Source organism: Vanellus vanellus, assembly GCF_965231255.1.
Source record: "Vanellus vanellus genome assembly, chromosome: 4".
NCBI lineage: Eukaryota > Metazoa > Chordata > Aves > Charadriiformes > Charadriidae > Vanellus > Vanellus vanellus.
Window position 1 is genome coordinate 2,959,389 of NC_138909.1, and position 22,550 is coordinate 2,981,938.

The 22,550-nt window shown below is 42.8% G+C and overlaps 1 protein-coding gene across 1 annotated transcript in view; it reads right to left on the reverse strand.

The window, feature by feature from the left end:
• Positions 1-351: 351 nt before the first annotated feature.
• ANK2 (ankyrin 2) overlaps positions 352-22,550 on the reverse strand; it is a gene marked incomplete at its 5' end in the record, with an annotated part of 168,552 nt that continues 146,353 nt past the window's right edge. The window contains 11 exons of the mRNA XM_082482440.1: positions 352-2,714; positions 4,676-4,767; positions 6,343-6,525; positions 7,966-8,130; positions 9,730-9,813; positions 10,284-10,562; positions 12,709-12,994; positions 14,961-15,243; positions 16,294-16,440; positions 16,959-17,090; positions 19,266-19,340. Of these exons, the coding sequence (XP_082338566.1) occupies positions 2,531-2,714; positions 4,676-4,767; positions 6,343-6,525; positions 7,966-8,130; positions 9,730-9,813; positions 10,284-10,562; positions 12,709-12,994; positions 14,961-15,243; positions 16,294-16,440; positions 16,959-17,090; positions 19,266-19,340 (1,910 nt within the window). The 3' untranslated portion in view covers positions 352-2,530. The remainder of the gene's footprint in view (positions 2,715-4,675; positions 4,768-6,342; positions 6,526-7,965; positions 8,131-9,729; positions 9,814-10,283; positions 10,563-12,708; positions 12,995-14,960; positions 15,244-16,293; positions 16,441-16,958; positions 17,091-19,265; positions 19,341-22,550) is intronic.

Here is a 22,550-nt window from a genome sequence, read left to right on the forward strand (position 1 = left end):
AGTAGTGGGCACTGAAAAAGTAATTGACCGTCACAAACAGCCTGGGTCATACTTGAAGGAAAAATCCGCAATTTCAGGCCCAATAAAATAACTAGAAAACATGTCTTAGATACCCTTTAAAAAACTATTAACAATGATTTTTTTAAAAAATTCTAGCTGACTGTTATAACAGACCGACACTTACCAATCAGTGCTGAATAGAAAAATTAAAAAAAAAAACAACAGCAAAAAAGAGAGTATCTTAGGGAGCTGGGTGCAGAGGAATTATAATTATGATAGTTCAGTTAAGGTACCCAAAAGTGTGCCGTTCCTTTTTACGCTGCACTGGCAGTAAAAGAGAGTGAGCCATCATTTCTACATTTAACACTTGTACATTTTTATTTAGTTAAATCAGCCATTGTACACATTGCAGCTATGTATTGTTAGTGTTGTATTTTTTTTTTTTAATTTTTAACTAATACATGCCCTCATAGATATATTCAATTAGTGTTATCACCATGGGAACAAGATGCTGATTCGTCAACTTAAAATTCACTTCTTCTCACAGTATTCAAGTTCTTTGATAACACAGCAAAAAATCAAAATAAGAGGTGAATAACCATTATGTTGTTACACAGAACATCATCTGCACCGCAAGTAACACAACAGAAATGCATTTCTTTAGAGCCCCATCCTTGAAGATCATCCGGTGCTGTCTCTGACAATAAGAAAGCCATGATGGGTCGTGAAATGTTTCATCATGGGTCTCATTCGGTTTGGCTGCCAAAACACTTTTTGGTTTGTGGTTTTTTTTTTTTTTTTGTTGGTTTGTGGTTTTTTGTTGTTTTTTGTTTTTCTTGCTTGCCGAAAAAGTGTTAGCACGGCACCTCGGGTTCTTTTGCCTGCAGAAAGGCAGAACTCCCAGGATGCTTTCATGCTTTTGGCGTCGTTACCGTAATAAAGAAGTGCCCTTGTTCTGAGCACTGAGTGAGTCGTTAAAAAAACCAAACAACCCTGGAATCGCCGAAGGCCAGATAAGCTTGGAAAAAGTATTACTCCTAGAGGAGAGGATTTGGTTGACTCTGGTTTTGAGCGTACTATTAAAAAAACCAAATGGCTGTTTAAAAACATGTAGTTAGTGTGTTTGTGTGCATTACATACGCTAAAACACTACACAGCTCCCTCCCTTAAATCTTAAGGTATAGAACACCCAAAACGTCAGTTCTCTATGTTCCCTTCTTTGAAAAATAAAAGTGCAGACATGCTATCACGGTTTTCAGAGGGTCGGTTTAGAAATATATATATTATATATATAGATAGATAACAAAATATGAACAGAAACTGGCTTTCAAGGATTGTGAGCACTTTCTCTTTAAAAAACACTTGATTGGAAGATAAAAACTGCTCGCTCAGTGCTAAGAGGGCCAACAAGCTGACATGATTATAGGAGGGTTTGGTTTTGACCTTCAAATGCCACATGCATGGATCGGATAAGAGGCAGTCTTGATAAAACACGGTGAATTAATTATTCTCCTTGTATAGTGGGGTTAAGTCTTTCTCCCATAGTTATCTACAGTGCAGTGGCCAGCAGAAGTACCACCAAGAAGACAGTGTGGTTCGCTAAGCGGTGATGAAAACAGGAAACTACCGTAGTTATAATTGTTTAATACACCCTGCCACATGTCCAGATCTAAAAGATTTTTAATACCGTATGCAAATGTGCCATAGATATAGCTGCTAGCAAGTTGGTTACCTAATTGGGTACTCTTTTCTTTTTTTTTTTTTTTTTTCTTTTTCTTTTTCTTTTCCTGGAAATCTTTAAGTGGCTGTCCGAAGGTCTTAAGACGTGTTAATGGCCACAGTCAGCTGTTGCTTCAGGAGAGCAGCTGAATTTCCAGGTTTTTAGCCTGACTCTTAGAGCCTTTAACTATAATAGATCCCTAAACTGGAAGTCTTACGGATGCAGTAGATCTGCAGTGCTTCCTCCTCAGTCAGTCTGTGTTTGCAGTCGAGTGTGTTAACGTTATTTTATTAATCGCTGTTCAGCAGTGTCAATAGACCTTGTACTCCACGATGCTAACTGTAGTCATAGGCAGTGTGTTTTCTGCAGTCTTGTAAGTCCAAATACTCTTGCTATATACAGTTTACACGTTAACTCCCTTTTCTTATGACGCATGTACATAGTCACTTGAAGAGGCCTGTAGATGAAGTTGGCTCGACAAATGCAATTTCATGAGGCCAGTGCAGAAGCAAAAGGAACAGCGAGAAGTGGCGACGCTGACAAATTCCCAGTACAGCACAAAGGCGACGATTCGGTGGATAAACCATCCCGAATGAAGGATGCTATCTTTGGTCACAAATTAGCTTACGGGGTGAAAAATAACAGAAACCCAAAAATCAAATGTGGGGAGGGAAAGGGAGGGGGGAGAAATGAATTCACTGCATCTGCACGAGTAGAAATGGCAGTGTCTTCCAGTGATTATGTAGGTAACAATGTCTACACCTAGAGGGGATGGATGGTTATGTGGTGGTGTTGAGGGGTGGCAGCTTCTCACTTCGCCTCCTGTTTCCAGTCCTCTTTGCAGAAGTGTCTAAGAAGCTGCTGGAGGTCATGTTGGAGGTCATCCTGTGGTAGTGCTTCTGGCGTGTCTTCCAGCTCTTCTATGTGAACACGTTTTCCATACCGATCCTTCATCACAGTCCTCTTCTGCGTGCTGGCTTTATTTAGTGTTGTCCTAAAGCAAAATAAATGAGAAAACTCTCTTAAAAAGCAAAATAAATGAGAAAACTGTCTTAAAACCTTCAGTTCCCGAAGGTTTTAAAAAAATGCTCCTTCTCAGCTGCAGCTTTCAGGCTTTTTCATTTAAAATATCATGAGAAGAACTGTAGCTGGCAGGTGAAGCCAGCTACTGAGGTCAGATATTCATTATGCATTCTGACTGCAACACACATCGCCGCTTTAATGTAAATAGCAATTAATCTGTGTACGCTGATTAAGCATACGGTTTTAGATGCCCAGCAAAAACATGCTGTAACGCACGGACATGCGACAAACGTTGACATTCACACAAGACCTTCCTATTTGCTGTATCTAACGTCAACATACAGAGTTGTCCTGTACAATAGTAATTGAAGCCAATTAATTTCTGGAACACTTACTTCGGAACAAGGCTTACTTCTGACAGCCAGTAAAACTACTTTTGTGGTAACCTAGTGTCCTAAACTATTCTGTTAATTACTCATTAACCGTCTTGCTCTACTAGTCGGAACCTTAAACCTCACCGAGTCCCTCCCAGATCTAGGGAAATAAATGTAGTTGTCGTAGGGCAGCTGGATGTCTCCTGCTTAGCTCTACCCAGAAGCCCAAATTTTGGTCACTGTCCTTGAGAGAGGACCATGGGAAGCCAAGCACACTCGGGAATTCCTGCATGCTCAGCCAGGATTTTTATCAGGCAGCTGACACTTCTTAATTTGACCTGAACGACCAAAAAGTTCGCTCGGTTAGATGGAGCGCTTTGAGAAGGATGTTCACCCTTCACCCAAAAGCAGGGGCAGCAGGTCCTCTGGCCCTCAGTGTGTGTCCTCCTGCCGCCATCCCACTAACTGAAACTGGTTTTACGGCTTGCTACAATTACAGAGACAGTTTGGTCAGGATGTTCTTTCAGACGCTAACCCCCATGGCCACTATCAATTCAAATAAGCGGAAAGAAAAGGTGTGTAAAAGATACCTGGCCTGTAGCAGCCTCGGCTCAAGTTGTGTGCGGTAGGAATGAAAACACCTGCTGTACTACAATAGCTTTTTTAATTCCTTCCAAATGTTTTTTCCTATCTGCCCTGCCTCGCTCTTCATAAGGCTCAACTGTCACGTGGGTATATCTATCTGTCTCCACGTATCCTCCCATCTGTTTGGATAATGTTCAAATTATCCAACAATCACAGAGTCAACCGGCCTGAAAAAAATATCTTGATTAATGTTGTCAACTGTAAATCACGCTGTTGTTCTCGTATCGCGTCCCATAGAATCAGCTCGGCAGCGATACCCCTTTGTGCTGGCTCTAGCCAGGATGCGGTTAACTTTCTTCGTAGCGGCCTCTGCGGTGCCCTGTGTTCCATTTGGGTCCAAACCAGCGCTGACAACAGTCCAACGCTTTGGCTACTGCTGAGCAGCGCTTACTTGCATCGATACTTTCTCCTTTTTTCCCCACTGGCCCCCTTCAGTGAGTAGGCTGGGGGTGGGCAAGAGACTGGGAGGGCACAAAACCGCGACAGCCAACCTGGAGCAGCCCAAGGGACGTGTCGTGCTACACAGAATCACGCTCAGCAATAAAAACAGGGGGCAGAGGAAGAAACTGGGGGGTCGGGGGGGTCCTGTCTTCCAAGGCGACCAGTGCTCGGTGACTGGCTGGGTATCAGTCTGCTTGTGGGAGGTGGCGAGTGACTGCCTTTGCATCACTTGTTTGCTTATTCTTCCCTCTTTCCTTTGCTTATTAAGTCTTTCCAAGTGAAAGTAGACCTTCCCAGTGCATATATCCCTTCCTGTAACGGAATGTTAGTAACCATCTTTAGTACTTTTGCAAATAAAGCTTTAGGCGCTGCCACCAGCGGTTTCACTGCAGGCGCTCACTTAAATCCACTCATTGACTACGAGTTTGTTAATCCTTTTCTAGTAGCAGCTCATTGACATGCCAAACCAAACCTTTTAATAATTGATCCGTCCTCTTTCAGGATTTCTTTCTCGACTAAAGCAGGGAGCTGGACTTTCATTTGGTTACCTGTGTAGCTCAAAGCCTCAAATTAAAACATAAACTTCAAATTAAAAACAAACCCCCAAAATCTAGGACACAAGAGAATTGCTCTTCGCACCTTAGTGCTTTATGTTAATGAAATCGAGTGCTGAAGAAATGATGAATAGACAAATAAGAGAAGCATCTCCCGGCCATTTGCATCCTTTCAAATGTTCCTCAAACGTACGGATCAGTTACAATTTATTGTATAGGATAGTTTAATTTTGCTAATAATTGTACCGAAGGATGTCTTGATACCACCTTTTCGATTTTGAAGTGGCCCAACAACTCAAGGCCTTGCAGTACCACACTTGCAGAACTCCTCCTTTCTATTTACGACAGCTGCTACCGTGACCTTTTTCCTGTCGCAGAAAACACTCTTCCTTTTACAGCCGCTCCCATTTGCCCGTTCTCGGTGCTAGCAGTACAGAGACGGTGTACACAGAAAGGACAGGTGATACTTCTGAGCCCCGACTGTACTGGAACGGGAGAAGCAGGGAACGGAGCCCGGCAAACTTTTCCACAGGATATCTGCCCTTACTAATGCTTTTACAGAAAACAGAAAAATAGAACGAAAAAGGCAGCATTTTTATTTTCCTTCCGGCTGGATGTGGGTTTGTCCGCGGCATCGTCCGCGGGATTCTTAATGTACTACATTAGAAGCTGCAAACCGGGGAAAAAAAGTGTTATTTCCCAAGCCGTTTCTTTGAACCTCTCCACGGCGGATTTTGCCGCTTGTTTTGTTATTGTCCGGAGAGAGGGATCTGGCTGCTGGGCCTATGTCCGTGACGGGAAATTTGGCATCTCAATCTCATAGTTGAGCGCTTATTGCCGTCCTGCAAGCTGTAATAACCATTGCACGGCAGAAAATATCCAGACCGTGACATTGTTGCATCTATGTTTTCACATGGTATTTTGTCAAATCGAAAAAAACACACCGAGGACGTGAGTTGCATCTAACGACACAAAACTTTTATCCCCGTGAATCTTTCAGATGCGTTTTACATGTGTTATTCAAAGGGACGGGAAAATGGATTAACAGTGAAGTGCCATCAGTTCCTTACAGAAAAAGCTATATTCATTCAGTATCACTTTTTTCGTGACTGAAATGCCTAAACTGATCAGAAAAAAAAACATAAACCCAAGAAAGTTGCTAATTAGCTCCGTAGCTATTTCTTCCTTTCAAGGACAAACACATCAGCTTACCCAGAGAGCAGACTTAATTGTATCGATTTCTAAAATCAGCTCCATGAGGGGTAACACATAAATGAATTTTTTCTTTAACGGTAACCACACCCGTGATTTCTAACAACTGTACTTAAAGCCTGCATGGTTTTTTTTTTTTTTTTTTTTTTAGAATCTTAAAACGTTTCATAGCTAATTGTCATGTTAGCTTCCCACGCATACCCACGCTTTATATACTAATCCTTTTATAACGTGGCTGAGTACAACAACAGAGGTTTACACTCAGTAGATGAGCACGATGCTCCACCAGCAAAACTTTCAATAGAGTAAAATTTGTCCCCAGGTATGTTGCGGCACGTGTTTTAATATTTGTATTTTAAAAAGCATTCCTTACCTCTTCGAAGTCCTCTTTGGCTGACGGAAGATCAGTAGCTAAGCTAGCATCCCCCAGGTGCTTTTCCGTTCTCTCTCCTTGCACTACAGTGGTCTTTATGACTTTGCTGACCTTCCGGCCTTCCACTGGTTCAGACTGGAATTGGGAGGCACTAGGCGAAACCGCAGGTTCAGACAGGGTCACCTGTAAGGTTGGAAAGCAGAAGTATACTGGCTGTGAATTACGGAATGGATACTAACAAAGCTTTTAGTCACTCCATCATTCTTTCTTAGTCATTGCCATAGAGAACGAGAATATAAGAAGTGTCTCACTTTCTACGCGTACCCATCAAAACGGTGAGTGTGTATTTTATTACCTGCTCTACGGCTGCAGAACGAGACGTTCTAAGAAACGTGCCAGTTCAGACAGCAGGAACAGCCCTGGATAACTTATTCTGCGGGGTGGAAACTGCTCCTGGAACCTGAACTAGCCTGAGGGCAGCGGGGATATTGTTACTCTCCACCACACCACAGGCTGCCCTGTACTGGCTTAACCTGCCAAGGCCACTGGAGTTACACCAATTAACGAGCAGACCTCCCGCCGTGCATCCTTGCGGGGTTCGCACAGGTAGTAAGAACGAGCGGTATCAGCCCGTATCTCAGTTTTAAGATATTTTTCTGAGAGGTGAGTCATACTTGTAAAACCAAGGAACTCTTAACAGGAGCAACAGCCCGGAATATTCGAACGCCACGGGAAAGTGACAAACACAACTTTAATTGGCAAAATACAAATTTAATGTATATGGGTTCCACATGATAAAGAGTAGCTCTGATACGGTCAGTTAAAAAACCCCCAAATTACTTTGTTTTCTTGTTACCTTACTCTTACAGAATTAATTCTGATGATTAATTCTGGCAAGAGAGAATGGCAATTACTTTCTTTGCATTTGTAATGACTGCTTGTTAAATGTTGCTTTCAACTGCAGTACAGCTGAAAGCAAGCGCCATCGCTAGCTGCTGGCCCTCTGTCACAACCTTAATTTTGCTGATATAAATGTCTGTAGCGCTACATGGAGAACTAAGACAGGAAAAGATGAACTGAAAAGCACTTACCTTTTCGGGTTGGTTTTTTTTTTTTTTTTCTTTTTAATTACCTGGCTCTACAAACAGTTTTCATGAAAGTAAACCTTTTTATTTTTAGCCTCTTCAAAGCAAAGAAGACACCAGTAAGTTAAACCTAATGTAACTGTGTAGTTTTAGAAGGGCTTAGTTGTAGAAACCTATTCGAAGATCAGATCATTTCGTTATAACATTCACTAATTTTCTTATTAGAGTAAGAGGTATAATAGCAAATACAGATTTGATCTTTGTACAAATCTGCTTTCTTTATGAATTTCGTACTTCTCGTAAATCACGGGATCTGTACCCTGACTTATTTTCAGAGGACGCTGTCCTCTTTCCCCGCCCTTCTTCCCCACCCCCTGTCTTCTTCTTGTCTTTATTCTGAGGCCTTTCCACCTGCAAGAAAACTTTTTAAAGTACCATTCAAACCCGAACGTTGTTGGCATGAGTAAGACGTAGTTACTAAATACGCTGTTGGGGTACTGCTGCTTTGTACCATCGCGAGGAAAGCAGAAGATCTGACCTCTGACTGTTCACTGTCGCTCTTCAGCACAACCCGTTTTACAACTTTGGAATAGCCGTCTCCTTCCTCGACAGTGACAGGTTTTTGCGGTGCTCCTTGCATTAGGACTTCCTCTTTTTCTGTGCCATCTGGAGAAACGTATCGCCGGATGATCTTTCTGGTGACCTGAAGGAACGAAATAAAGCTTTGTCCCAAAAGAAATAACAGTAATATATTCCTTCTTGTTATCTACGTAGTATTTTCTACTCAAAGAACACTTTTTCCTACATAGAAAAACCTACATAGATGGTTTGTTGTTTAAGTCTTTAAGACATATACTGTGAAAACAACCTGCAAGTTGATGCATTTCCCTACTTAGGTTACCACACAGCAAAGCTTCCATAAGCCGACTTCACTATATAGACATTGGAACGACTCCCTAAAGCAGTAGCTATTACTAGGGAAAGAGGTATAGTATTTTAGAGAGAAAACGTACTTTACAACCGCACTGCTGCTAGAACACGTTTTCAGACTGGCATTTTCGAAAAGGCTTCCGAAACTAAGAGGTCAGCAGCTTGGCTCTCGAATGCTTACAACTAGATTCACAGAGGGACTTGGACATCTCATTCCAACACCGATGGCACTAACCACTGCCGAACTAGCGAGCTGGAATTAACCTACTTAAGAGACTAGTCTGGTGCTTACGCTTTCTCGGCATTGGCAAGCCAAAGAGGAGCAGAAGAGACCGATAGGGTTCAGTTTCTCAGGAGGGTGGGTACGCGTCCCTCTGGGGATGACCTGCAGCTCTACATTTTCACACGCCTTCCCAGCCCCTTCTGACAAGGTGACATTAAGCAGTTACCTCCCGCTTTTTTCCGAAACCTTATTTGCTGTGATGCTCAATCAGACAGTGTCCCAAGAGGCACAGAGCTGGGGGTAACGGCCTCCCAGGCGTGGACCCACCCAGAAGAATACAGTCATGCGCACTCTTGCACGACGTGCCCAGGAGTATTTGGCTGGGGTGGTTTATTTTAAAATGAATTCAAACAGCTTCCAGAGACATGCTGTCCAGCTGAGGGTCCATGATGTCGTCTTGGGAGACAGAAGGTGGAGCTTGCCACCAGCAGAATTCAGCCAAGTCCTGGACCAGTTCTCTAAGCACTGAGCTGTCAGATGAAGCAAGGAGCACAGAAGCTCCGCTTCCACGCTGCGCAGAATTCACTTTTATAAGCACGGTCTGAAAATGCTTCTTTTACGAGGCCATCGCACAAATAAGTACTTTCTATATTCTTTGTGCCATAAAAAGTGAACTGTATGTGCAGACACAGAATTTTAGGGACCTGGTCAGGCGCAGCTGAGGGGAGATTTTGAAGATCTGAAGTCTGGATTTAGACGACTCTTGCAGACCCAGCCTTCCGTTAGCTTCATTAATACAAGCACACATGATCTTAGATAAAATTGTGGTGGTATGTTTGTGTCGCTATGTTTTTTAAAAACACCTTTTCCTCAGAAATGTGGATCTATGCAGAATTTCAGTGCTTTTAAGTGGGAAGATTAACAAAATGCGTCATGTTAAGTTCTAAACTGTAATACAGAATGATCCTGTGAATCAAAATTAACTCTTCAAACTCTGGAATCTCTCGCGGACAGAAATTCAGGTTCCTTCCACGCTCTACTCTTAACAATCACGCCCCTTCACTAAAGAAAATTTAAAACATGTGTGGATGCGTTTCTCTTTCCTTTGTAGGACGGTAAGAAGGTAGCAAGGGCCATAACTGACAATACCTTCTTCACCACTGTGTGGCCATGTTCATCTGTGTACTGCTCTTCTGTGACTGTTTCTGGTGGCATTTCAGGCATACTATCAGCCTGTATGACAAAGAACAAAGTTTTACGAAGCAAGGCCTTCACGTAGGTGGCTTTAAATAAGCAATTTTAAAACTGGTTAATCGGTTAAAGAAGGAAAAAAAGAAATTGAGAAATGTTAGGGAAAAAAAAATTGTTCTGCAAATAAATATTTAGAAAGGCAAGCAAAGAAAAGTTAGGCCACGATGGACAGGCAAAGAGCTGTTAGTTGACCGGGTGGTGCATGGGGCTGAGAAATCTTCGTCCTCCTCCTACTGAGGCATCTAACAGAATTTAGAGTTGGGTTAGCAGTATTACTATAATCCTCCCTTCACAAAACAGTACTGGAATGGCTGGTCCGATGCCCATGCGTTACTCAGGAGCATTCCAGCCTGAGGTGCGACACCAGCCAAGTGGTTGTCTCGGCAGCATGCCTAAAGGGGTTGCCAGGGCCCACTCACCACAGGCTCGTGCAACCGCGCGACACTCAGTACCTGAATAATCACCCGGCGACGGACGACCCTGGTAGTGACCATCTCGTCCTCGTCCGAGCTGGTCTCCAGCCCACCTAACTCCTCTGCTAACTCCTGGTGGAAGCATGGAAGCAGTGCTCTGTTGCATCTGGTACTAGCAGTACTTACAGGTTCTCTCTTGTTTTCATCTAAAACCATCTTCCTTCCCTTCTGAAAATTTTTTGCTTTGGGGATTTTGGCCTCGTACCTGACTTTAACCTGTGAAACGCTGACGCGGGGTGGGAGGCTTTGGCCACCTGACTATACATTAGCTGTTCATCAGCGTATTGAAAAAAGAAGGACAAACCTTTGTGGTACTAATTCTGTAGGATGCTCTTAGTGCTCTTAAAGTTGCCAGGGACAAGCCTGAAAATTGTGGCGTGACATCATCGCGGGTAGACTACAAGGTATTACTAACACGAACTGTGGAATTCATACATATTGCATATGGTTTCTGTACTAATTACACAGAAACTTACATGAAAGCCTTTTAATCCTCCATACCAGGAAGTATATAGTGCAGCATATAGAGACAGTAGGACTAAACAGTTTTAACTAGAAGACAACGTATCGATAGCCTCGGCACTGGAAAGGTCAAGAAAAGTTAGCAACAGGTGATGAAGTTCTCTCTCCTGCGCAAGGAAGAATTAAAAATTTAAATGAAGAGGTTAGAAGGCAAAGGGAAGCTGAAAAGAACTACTTGGGAAATATCAACAGGATAAAAGCATAAAGAGGAAAACAAATAAGGGACGGGGGGGTTGTTTCTTTCTGGTGGTGCTGGTTGTTGTTGTTGTTGTTTTAGTTTAATAAAAGAACTGGAGGAAAAAAGAAGGGCGTTATCTCTGAGGGCAGCCTTTCCTACAGCAGCCATTGCCTTGAGTCCTACTGCAGCTAATCTTTCAACATCTGAGTTATCCTCCACATTTTATATTCAGCCTTTTTTCTCAGATCCCGGAGGCAGAGCCCTGAAACTCTTCATTCCAGAGGCGGTACGTTTGGCAACGTAAACAGCAAAGACAGAAGAGCCTGTTTCCAGGTGAATGTCAAAACAGGAAACCATTTCCGCTTAAGTAGAACTGTGTTTTCTCTGCTCTAACTTCACCGATAAAACGGATTTCCTGCCCAATTATGCCTTCTCCTTTTCTTCCACTTAGAACAGGCAAAACAAGCTGTTTGCTCTGAAATCTTTATCTGCCAAGTAGCTTAAATCCCCCACTAAAAGCCATATAGTTGCTTGCCTTCATTGCCTCTTGACGCTTTCCCCCCCTACAAACGTTGCAATAAGGTTCCTTTGTCTTACGCAACCAATGACCTACCTCACGTCGTTTTTGTTCTTCTCTTCCACCTCCTGTCTCCATTTCCCTTTACTGCCTCCATGCTGCGTAAACACCATTCTCACATTCTTTTCTTCCAGTACATCCATAGTACTCTGCAACGTACATCCCACTGCCTCTTTTCCACTTAATTCACTTTACAGTATTTTTCATGTCATTCTTCATGCTGGGCTGAGCTAGTCTTGCCGTTCTTCATAAGCTTTTAACATTATTACTTTGTCCTTCATGACGTCTGTTTTTCACTTTTCACAGCATCCCAGACTGGTGGGGGTGGGAAGGGCCCTCTGGAGCTCCCCCAGTGCCACCCCCCGCCAGAGCAGGGGCACCTCCGGCAGTGGCACAGGACATGTCCAGGAGGGTTTGGAATGGCTCCAGAGTGGGAGACTCAACCCCTCTCTGGGCAGCTGTGCCAGTGCTCTGCCGCCCGCACAGGAGAGAAGTTCCTCCTCATGTTCAGATGGAACTTCCTATGCTCCAGTTTGTGCCCGTTTCCCTCTTGTCCTGTCACTGGGCACCACTGAAAAAAGACTGTTCCCATCCCCCCGGCACCCTCTCTTGAAGGATTTATAAGCGTTAAGATCCCCCTCAGTCGTCTTTTCTCCAGACTCAAAAGCCCCACGTCCCTCAGCCTTTCCTCATAGGAGAGATGCTCCAGTCCTCTAATCATCTTCTCAGCCCTTTGCTGGACCCTCTCCAGCAGTTCCCTGTCCTTCTTGACCCGGGGAGCCCCGAACTGGACACAGTGCTCCACTTGCACATGGTTTGTTTCTGCGCCTCTATTTTACACTAATTCTCTGTCGCGTGCATGGACATAACTGTCACAGGCTAAAGGACAAATAAGGGTGGCAGAACCAGAATTACAGTCCAGGCTTTAGGATCTGGGTTTTGCTTCAGCTTTGGAAACCTCTACACAAATACTACGGCTAGCCCTTATAGCCACGGAGGAAAGGAGAAAAAACTCAGTTGCAGATGGGGATTAATTAGGCTGATTAAAAATATTCTCACCTTATGGAATGAGCAAGACATAAAACTTGTTTCTTTGGTGTCAGTTGCTTTGAGGAAAAGTTATTTACCTTTTCTAAAGATTCCTCTTCATAGCCGCTTCCAAACTTTTCTGTCTGCTCGTCAGTTGACTCCACTATCACTAGACTAGTTCTCCTGGGAGAGAGGTCACCCTGGTGGAGTTGGGGATCCTCGGGCTCTTGGATGATGGGAGAGTCACCTCTCTGAGCAGATGATGGGGGCCGTGGGGATGGTTTTTCCCTCTCTTCCTTCGCTGCACTGAAGTGTGCAGATTTTTCGCTCGCTGCTTTTCCCGTTACTGGTGCTGTGGACTGCTCTGTTGCAGGAGTTGTGACACTGTGGATGACAAGTTTAAGGGAAGTTACTACTACGCACTGCCTTCCAATCTCCATAAACGGAACATTATGCACCAATTAAATATTGTTATGTCATCTATCATCCAGCAAAGTCTAGAAATAACTGATACTCCTTGTCAATAACTACAGAGCAATCTGGCTAGGAACCCCTCTCATCTTTCTGACCCAAGAAAATCTCCAAGTGGATGTCCAAACGTTGCACCCAATGCTGCAAAACTCGCTCTTCGTAAAGGACTCGCGTGAGCTTTGCTGTCACTTGTGCCCTCACAAATCTACGTATCACCTATTATTTTTCTGGGGAGAGAGACTGGATCACTACAGATGGATGTGAAGCAACTACTGCATTAATTACAAGCTATACAGCTGCAGGTGAGGAGAGACCAACTTTTATGTAGAATTCTGCAGCCTTACCAAACAGAAATTGAGTAGAGAAATTTAGTAGAGAATCTTATTTTTGTTTGTAATGTTATTTTCACTGTTGAACCCTGCTATGATTTAATTGCTGCTGCAAGTTAGTTAAACATATTATTACATACATTACTATTTAACATATATAACGGTAAAGCATGTATTAAAGCATGTGCACATGTAATACTTTTCTGTTGCCTATGGGCGAATAATAGTGACTTCAGATATGAAGCTAACTCTCATCTAACTGAGTTTTATCAAGTAACCTTATAACTCTGATGGTAGCTTGAAAAAGTTACTTCTGATTTGCACTAATTGTGAAAATGTTACCCGCTTCACCACCTAGAATCTTCTTCTGAGGCTGACTTTTCTCTTTTCGTGTATCCTAGAATGATGAAACACCAGGTTGGAAGGGACCTCAAGGATCATCTGGTCCAACCTTTCTCGCCAAAACCACGGTATTGACAAGACGGCCCAGCACCCTGTCCAGCCAGACCTTAAAAAAGTCCAATATCGGGGAATCCACCAATTCCCTGCGGAGTTTATTCCAATGGCCAATTTTTCTCATTGGGAAAAAATTTTCCTCTTGTCTCCAACTGGAATCTCCCCGGGAGTAACTTGTACCCATCACCCCTCATCTTTTCTGTGTGACTCCTTTGTAAAAAGGGAGTCTCCATCTCCTTTGTAGCCACGCTGTAAATATCGGAACACGGTGATAAGGTCTCCCCAGTTCTCTCAGCCTTTCCTCATACGGGGGGCTTCCCAGTCCTTTGGTCATCTTGGTGGCCCTTCTCTGGACCTTCTCCAGCCTGTCCACATCTTTTTTGCATAGCAGGGACCAAAACTGAACACAGTATTCCCAGTGTGGCCGGACAAGCCAGAATATCAAAACTGATTCGGGATGGTGGGAAGAAAGAAGCGTGATCCTTTTCAAGTTCCTTTCCAAATGAAACCAACCCCACTGACAGCCCCAAATCAGAATTCAAGGCTTTGCTCTGCAGGTCTTCTAAATCTATACTTTATCATGTGTTGTCCCCTTAAGAACTTTTGTCTTGTCTGTATAAAAACCCGTTTCTGTTCCTTCGGCCATCTGACATTTATTTTAAAATATCTAATTCCTAATATGTGGTTATGAGTTTTGTAAGTAATGATTAACTTGCAAAATCTTAACCTCAATTGAAAAAGCCGTCTTGAAGTTAATTCCATTAGTGTTAATTCCATTAAGCTTAACATTACTTGCCATCCAACATATGAAAAATATACCCAGTTGGCAAAAAAAAAACCACCACCTCGACATTATCCCTCTTTTCTTTCATGTGTACTAGACTAGAGTATTGCTTTGTGTTCACAGCGACAAACTCACTTTCTCGCCTAACCCTTAGGGCTTCCTGCGGTAGGAACCAATGAACTGGTGCGCACAATTGGAGGAAAATTCTAGTGAGTTCATACATTTCAAAGAAAAGAGTAAAATCTTCTTATTACACGGAGAAGAGATAATCCGTTCCGCATCGGTTTCATTCTGATCTTTTGACACTTACAAATATTCATGCTGTGAAGCAGATGGTTTTTCTGGCACATCTTGGGGTTTCCCTGAGAATTCAGCTTCTACTTGTTCCTTATGTGCTTGTCTCAGGAGCTCAGCCATCGATGCTTCTGCCTCACTCCTGGGAGTACTGTCCTGAAAAGGAGAATAACTGACAGACACGTCTTCCTCGGAGACAATCGGAGGGTGTTCGGTTGGCTCACTGTCCTTAGATATTCTGTGTTGTTCTTCTTGCTTATGTCTTGAACTGTACAGTTCTTCTGGCAGTGCAGAAAACCCTTCAAAAAAAAACGGAGAGACGAGAAATGTCATTACAAGTCTTATGAGAATGCAGGAAGCCCTTTTCCTTCCCCACGTGCATTTAAAATCCCTGGATGGGATACATTACCTGACATTTTTAGACATCTTGAGTGGGAGAGGACGTAACCTCTCCAAGTAGCTGAAGGAACACCAGATTACCATTACTCTTGCCAAATAGTGAATCCAGGCAAAATAAAATTCACCCAGAATTTTACCTAGCGTAATTAATCTCGAAACCCTCAAAGTATGGAAGAAGATTAACAACAGCTTTGTTCCAGCAGATGAGCATAGGTTTTAGCGACTTTTCCCCCTCCTCCATTATTTATCTGCTTATGGAAAAAATAACTGCACAACCATAGACAAGGAAATTCATACAGGACTAGGTGCAAGAAGTAGATCGTTTATGTGCTTCCAAGAATACGAACACATCCACCCACCCCCAGCCCCTAATCCCAAAGCAAGGGCTCTCATTCTGCAAAAAAACGTAAAATAACACGTGCGTTTATTCTGTTCCACAGGCTACGAGTCACAGGCTTGGGCTTCTGATTTTCCTTACTCGGCACATTCACTAGGAACCCAGCTGAACTCCGGAGAATAGCTTGGGGGAAAACATAACTGCTTGTACTGAGTTTGAGCTGGACACGGAGGTTAACGTTCTAAAACTAATCGGTTGTAATATTAGAATGCTAATTAGAGCAACCGAGCTTCTATTCCTCCATTCTCTTAAAGATGGGACGTTTGCAGCTGTCTGATACTTTACCAAGCTACTGGTTCAATACTAAGTTAAGGATGTAAAAGCATTGCTACCAGAAAAGAGAATTTTATGTCACATAATGTGGAGGTCTTTCTTTAGTTTACAACCACTGATCTGATCTACTGAACTTTTAAATTTAGAAAATCCCACAGCATCACAGCAGAATTGCAATACCCTGGATACTGTGAACGGGATTATCCCAGTCAAACGTTCCAGAACAGAAGCTACCGCTTAGAGGAGATAACCTGGGCAGTCTGGATCGGGAGGCGTTTACCTTCACTGTGGTCCAGTCCTATCGTTTGCTCAATCTCTGCGTACGTGCGAGTGCCGTGGACCTGCATGGAGTCTATGCCGCTGGTCTCCATTAGGTGAACAATATCCATTCGGTTGATTTTTGTAAGACACTGGGTAAGATTTGTATCTGTGGCATTAGAACGACACCATGTAGCTGAGTTAAGAATTTCACACGTTCTCTCCCTTCTATTTTCCGTATGAAGGGCATATATAGGATACTGAGCAATATTACATCACATATAAAATACAGACGCATTTAGAAGCATTGCTATGTAAAAGCTAAACTTAACTGATGGGCTGCCTATAAAAATTACTACTCATTTTGTTCTTTCCTCTAACGAATTTGTTTCGTTTCCCCAAACGTTTTTCAGCCTAGGAAAAAGAGGCCTCTGTTTTTCCACTTCTTCGCTGTAAGATGTTCTGCCTTGCCCTCAAATAAACAGGATTAAACTATTTGCGCCGAGAAACCTCTGATACGCCATGTTATACAGACAAGCTTACAATAAAAATTAAGTACAATCTACGGTCATTCTTTCTATAGCCTAAATTTTACCCAAATTTTCTTTTTTGGTTGATTATAATACACATCTGTCACCTCACCGAGCAAATGGGAGACAATTATATGTACTATATCTGGAAACGAACCAGTTGCATGTTTCCCATCCCTTTCAAGCCAGTATTTGAGGAGTGCATGGCTCTGGTCTTGAAGCGAATTAGGATTTTCAATTCGGATCTGGTGGATTTGCTCTTCTGTGAAATCCAGTTCTCTCGCCAGCTCTGAAAAAGAAATCCGTCTCTGTGAAGATGTCTTTTTCTTTCTCCCCATCCAACATCTATTTTACAGCCGTCAGCAGCAAAGGGGATTATAAACTTTTCTGAAACCGATTTCTCTTTGCTTCTATGTACCTTGTGTTATATTTAGAGACGTTGTTAAACAGTAAATTCGCGACAAAGACAGAAATGCGTTATGCCTAGAAGCGATGGGTCTGCGGGAGCTTTTCTTTCTCTTGTCTACCATTCCCAGTTCGCAGAGGCACAACGCTACTGACCAAATTTAGCAGTGACAAGCCGTCAAACAGAGCGCAGTTGCAGAAATAGCACACGAGCAGATAAAAATATCTCTAGCTGCAGAGCACCACGCTCAGCAGATTCTATCCTCTGAAATGTTGAATATTTCAGAAATTTGATCAAAGTCTAGTAAAGGAATTCGTTTTAAGTAATGGTATTTTGTAGGGCCAGATTGAAGCATAATACTCCTACTCCCCTGGACTCGTTTCACTTAAAGAAAAGTAAATGTCTATGAATTACAGTCGAAATCCCAAATCTGGAAATGCGAAACTAAGAATAACTGATGTCTTTGTGATGCAGCATAGGCTCAGACTGCAGTCCAGAAAAGAGAAAAGGTTTAATGGTCTGTAACACCTTTATTGTACCCAGAACCAGGAGCAGCTTTCTGCCATCACCAAACTACGACACAACTGTTGAAACAGGTCATCGAATGAGTTAAAGCCATGGAGAATTTGTGAGATTCTTGCTGTTATTCCCAGTCCCCAGATTTCTGCTTCTTTCCCCAAAAAAAGGATTCATATTCTATTCCATTGTCGTTATCGCTATAGTGGCACGGACTTGATTTTGGAGGGTGTCATGTTCTAACAGGGTGGAGGGAACGCTAACCGCGAACCCCAGAGAACCTTATTTCCAGGCTGGCTCGTAAACTGGTGCAACTTCAGACTTCACCAAATATACAGTAACTACACATTAGATTCAAATCCTAGGTTGTCAAATTAGGTTGGACAGAAAACCACCACTATTATATCCCCCAAAGTAACATTTGACACGGTAATCTTTACTGTAATCGCTCTTGACCATAATGTAAGACAGGAATATATAATGCTATAAAACATTGATGTCTATTTGGATGAGCATTCATTTTTTCTAATTTTGTTTTCAGAACTGTCTATTCATTTATATAGCACGTTCGGCAGATTCCTGATCTGTTACATCGCAAGTCCTACTGGTTTCAAGATAATGCACGTTGGGATGAGTGACATATGCTCCTGGTCTTCTCCATGCATTGAAACAGAGGACGGGAAAGGAAGAGGTGAGGAACATAAGCACTTTATCAGCAATACTTTATCAGTGATACATTATCAGTGATATTTTGCGTATACTCTGAGGACGCTTATAAAACCAGTATAGAGCACAAACTTCATTATCAAGGAGTCAACATTTGTTCCTCTGGTATACAACTCTTATTTAACTCCTAGAGCCTTTCCTTGTTTTCAGGAGCGTGGTATTGCTCTAGGGGTAGATACAAATAAGTGTAGACCTAATTGAAATTATTTTTGCAGCAATTTTTTGTTGTATTGCACGGTTTGACACAATACAGATTTCTGCGCAGCTCTGGTTTTTTTGGTAAACGCTTTTGAGCTGATTTTCAGTGATAGACATCTGGATTTCGTTCTGTGTCGCTTTCACTCGTCCCCAGTACTGTTAACGGTCTCAGCTCTATTAAATCCATAATATTAAAGTGATTGTTACAAATAGGTCCCTTTTTATCCCTTTTTCCTCCGCACAGTTCTGTAGAAAAGATGTCATTTATCCCTACAGAGGCCTTCCAGCTCAGGAGTTCCAGCACACAGATGACATTTATTCACGTATTCATATATCTTCTAGCTAGAGTTGTTGCATTTTGCAAGAAAGAGTAAGGTAACGTATGCCAGCTCTTTGCCACCCTCTCCTCCTAGGAGTTTTCCCTCCGGAGATGCCACAGCAAGCGCATCCGAGTCCTTACCTATAGGACTACGGGAATCTTAGTAACCAGAAGACGTCGAGCTACTGAAATACTTCTATAAAACATGTTTAGACAGTCGTGAAATCATCTAAAGAAACATGAAAAAAGGGAGGAATGCTGCCCCCCTTTCTTTCTGGCGTAGACGACATGCATTTTACCTGTCCAGCTGAAGCCAAGATGATCGGCAATGTGGGCCAGTCTTTCCTCTGTCCTTTCCTGATCATCCTGTTGATCTAAAGGTCAAAGAGAGCCACAAGTTGCCTTTTACAAGTTAAAAACCGTTTTCGTAGGTGATACAGCCCAAGAAGGGAAAGCGCTTTTTCTTTTTGACTAACTGCTGTAATCTAAATGTGGCTGCTACAACTGGGTAACTAAAGTGAGGACTGTAAATCCCCAGGTTAAAAAAAAACCAAACCAAAACAAAAAACAACAACAAAAAGCTTGATTTTTCAAAAAGCACAGGACTACAGGACTATCTACATTTTCTATTTGAAAATCAGGCTTTCGTGAGAAAAATCTAAAGAAGGACTGAAGTGCCTACTGTGCCTATTTTGGCCAAGCAGTTTATTCTAAAAGGTCATTCTATCATTAAATTGAAGACTTTAACTAAGTCAAGAGCCATAATTTTCCATGCCTCCTTAGTAAATGCCAACGGTGAAAAATTCATCTGGACTGGTGCTTCTAATTATGTTCTTTCTGTTGTAGTGAAAGTTTTGTTCCAACAGTCCACATGGCACTTCGCATTACGGTTTGTATTTGAGATATTGTTAATTTCAGTGTCTTTGACCCTTTCAACTAGGGAGCGATACGAAACACTTCGAATGAAGGCAAGGAAAAAGTCAGATGTTCATTCGCCAGCCTCCATTTACTTCAGTAACAGTGAGACTGACTGTTCCTCCCATCCCCAAAGCTAACTCGAGGATGGCAGAATTTGAGTTTTGATTTTCCCTGAGCGCACACACGGATTGCGGTATCTCAGATTCAGACACTTGCTAAGGGTTAACGACACGGGCATGTTTCATTTTAGCTAATGGCTTTCCACCACGGCTACTCAGCAGCAGCACACAAGTAGGTGAGAGGAAAACCAAACACCGGAAAACTTGTACTAAAGTTACTGGTGACACAGAATTTTCTTGAGACGCAGATCATCAAAAGAAAATAAGGAACATGAAAAACTTCATTGTTTAACACTTCTGCAGATGTCTTTGTGTAACAGCTCAAAAGAAAATGAATTTGCCTGTCTCAAGTTTCAAGCAGTGCCCAAATATGTCATCATTAGTAAAAATTAACAGTTAAGCATAGGGCCAGGGAAAGCCAAAAGCCAAAATGTGCATGACCTGAGCAATCAGTTTAATGGCAAAACAATACGTATTTTTAGAAGTGCTATTGTTTATTAAGGTAACACTTCCCATAAGCGTTCATGGTTTGCAATCTTGAGATTGTTTCACAGACAAGAAAAATACAGACACAACACAAAAACACAAACACAGCTCAGGGGAAAAAAAAAAACCAACAAAAAACACAACTAACCACCAAAAGCTTAAAAGAAAAGGGCACACAGATTCCACGTGTACACAAACATACACACACGCGCACACACACCCCAAAGGCAACAAAAAACCAAAAAAGTTTAATTCATGACATGCGTCGCACAGGGAATCCCAGTCGTTGGCAAATACCTTCAGCATGGTCATGGACATTTTCATCAGGGATACGTTCAATCTGAGTCTCTACAGACTCATCCCAAATGGGTCTGGTGTCAAAGATGTCTTCAGGAACTGACTGCTGGGTCTCACTGGATGGCACATTTTCAATAACTGAAACTTCTAGGGCGCTACTGCTTTCATCATCTGAAACTAATTCTTGTTCTCTCTCTGACTGCGTGAGTCTTTCCACTAATTTAGAAGCTTCATCGCTAATTTCTTCAAAGAATTCTATGGAGTTTTTGTAAAGGTCAAAAAACTGTTCCTTACTTTCTTTTGTGGGACTAAAAGCACTGCGGGAGGCTGTAGCGCTCCTGCTTTTAACTGGCAACCGTGATGAGAACGCCTTGGATCTTGCTGCTGTCGCCTCATCTGAGTCTAGCTCAAACTTCAGCTCTCTCTCCCTCTCCCTGGTCTCTGCTTCTGCCTCCGCGTAACTCCTAGCTTTTACTGAACGTTTAGTCTTTGGGTCCACGGGACTACTTGCATCAGATTCGGATTTACTTCGGTTGTCTTGTTTCATAGGTAGTTTGCTTGTCACGTCAAGAGCTTTGGGTGGCTCTAGCTTGCGGACAGACGTGTCTGTGTACGTATATTGTTGTTCAGCTTTTTGGAAAGCTGCTTTGACGGGAATTTTAGACTTTGGTTTTGCTTGGTCATCTTTTCCTTCACACTGCAAACCGTCTAGGAAGTCGTCTGCGGGAAGGCTCTCATGTTCCGATTGTTGCGAGGACTGCGATGCAGCAGCGGCTGTTCTTACGGGAATTTTGGATTTGCTTTCACAAGAAGGCACTCTCTCCATTAGAGCAGTAGGGATTTCAATCACAGATCTCTGTTCCTCTGGTGAAGAGTCCGGGGACTCATCACCCTGCTCAGAACAAACCGATCTAGTGACTTTGGAAAAATCTACTTCATCTTCTCCTACAGACTGCTCAGGAGAGATAGGGCAAGGCACCTGACTGCTGTCAACCATGTCAGTCTCCATTCCGGAGAGGGGCTCAGCTTCAGAGGCAGCAGTTTCTTTCTTTGGTGATTTTGAGGAAGCTGAAACGCCCATTTTAATTGGAATTCTGGATTTAAGATCTGCTTTTGTGGTGCCTGCGCTGACACCTTCACCCGTCACTTCTTCTGATTTATCACTAGACTCAGATGCTGGGGGTGCATACGTCAACCTGTCTTTTTCTTGTATATCCGAGTCCTCCGATTCTGAAGGGGAAAATGGATCTGGTAAGCCCTTCAGCTTAGAAGATTCCACCTCTGCTGCTTCTTTCACTTCTTCAGATACAGAAGCTTCTTCCTGAGGCTGCTGCCCCACTTGGAAGAAGTGAAAGCTTTCATCTGGGTAGCTCCTTTTGGTCATGTCAATGGCTCCACTTCTAGTCATTTCAAACAACTTTCCCTCCTGAAAAAGAAAAGGATTTTGTTCACTGAGTGGTGTTCCTTCTTCGGTGGGTGTTCTGGCCGGCGTCGTATCAGGTGTGGTGCCTTGCGATCGCCTGTCTACCATCAGCCCAAATATCTTTTGTTCCTCTTCTTTCACCCGAGCTTCAAAAGCTTCATCGTCTTCGCGGATTTCACTCCACATGTCAGAATCCACATCAGTTTTAGTGATGACAACTCGACTGATCAAGTTGTCTGTTTCATCTGTCACATCCTCAAGGGCAGATTCAGCTAATTTTGTGGAATCTGATGCCGAAGACCCTCGTGACGTTTTCTGAAATGCATCCTCTGGTTTTGGCT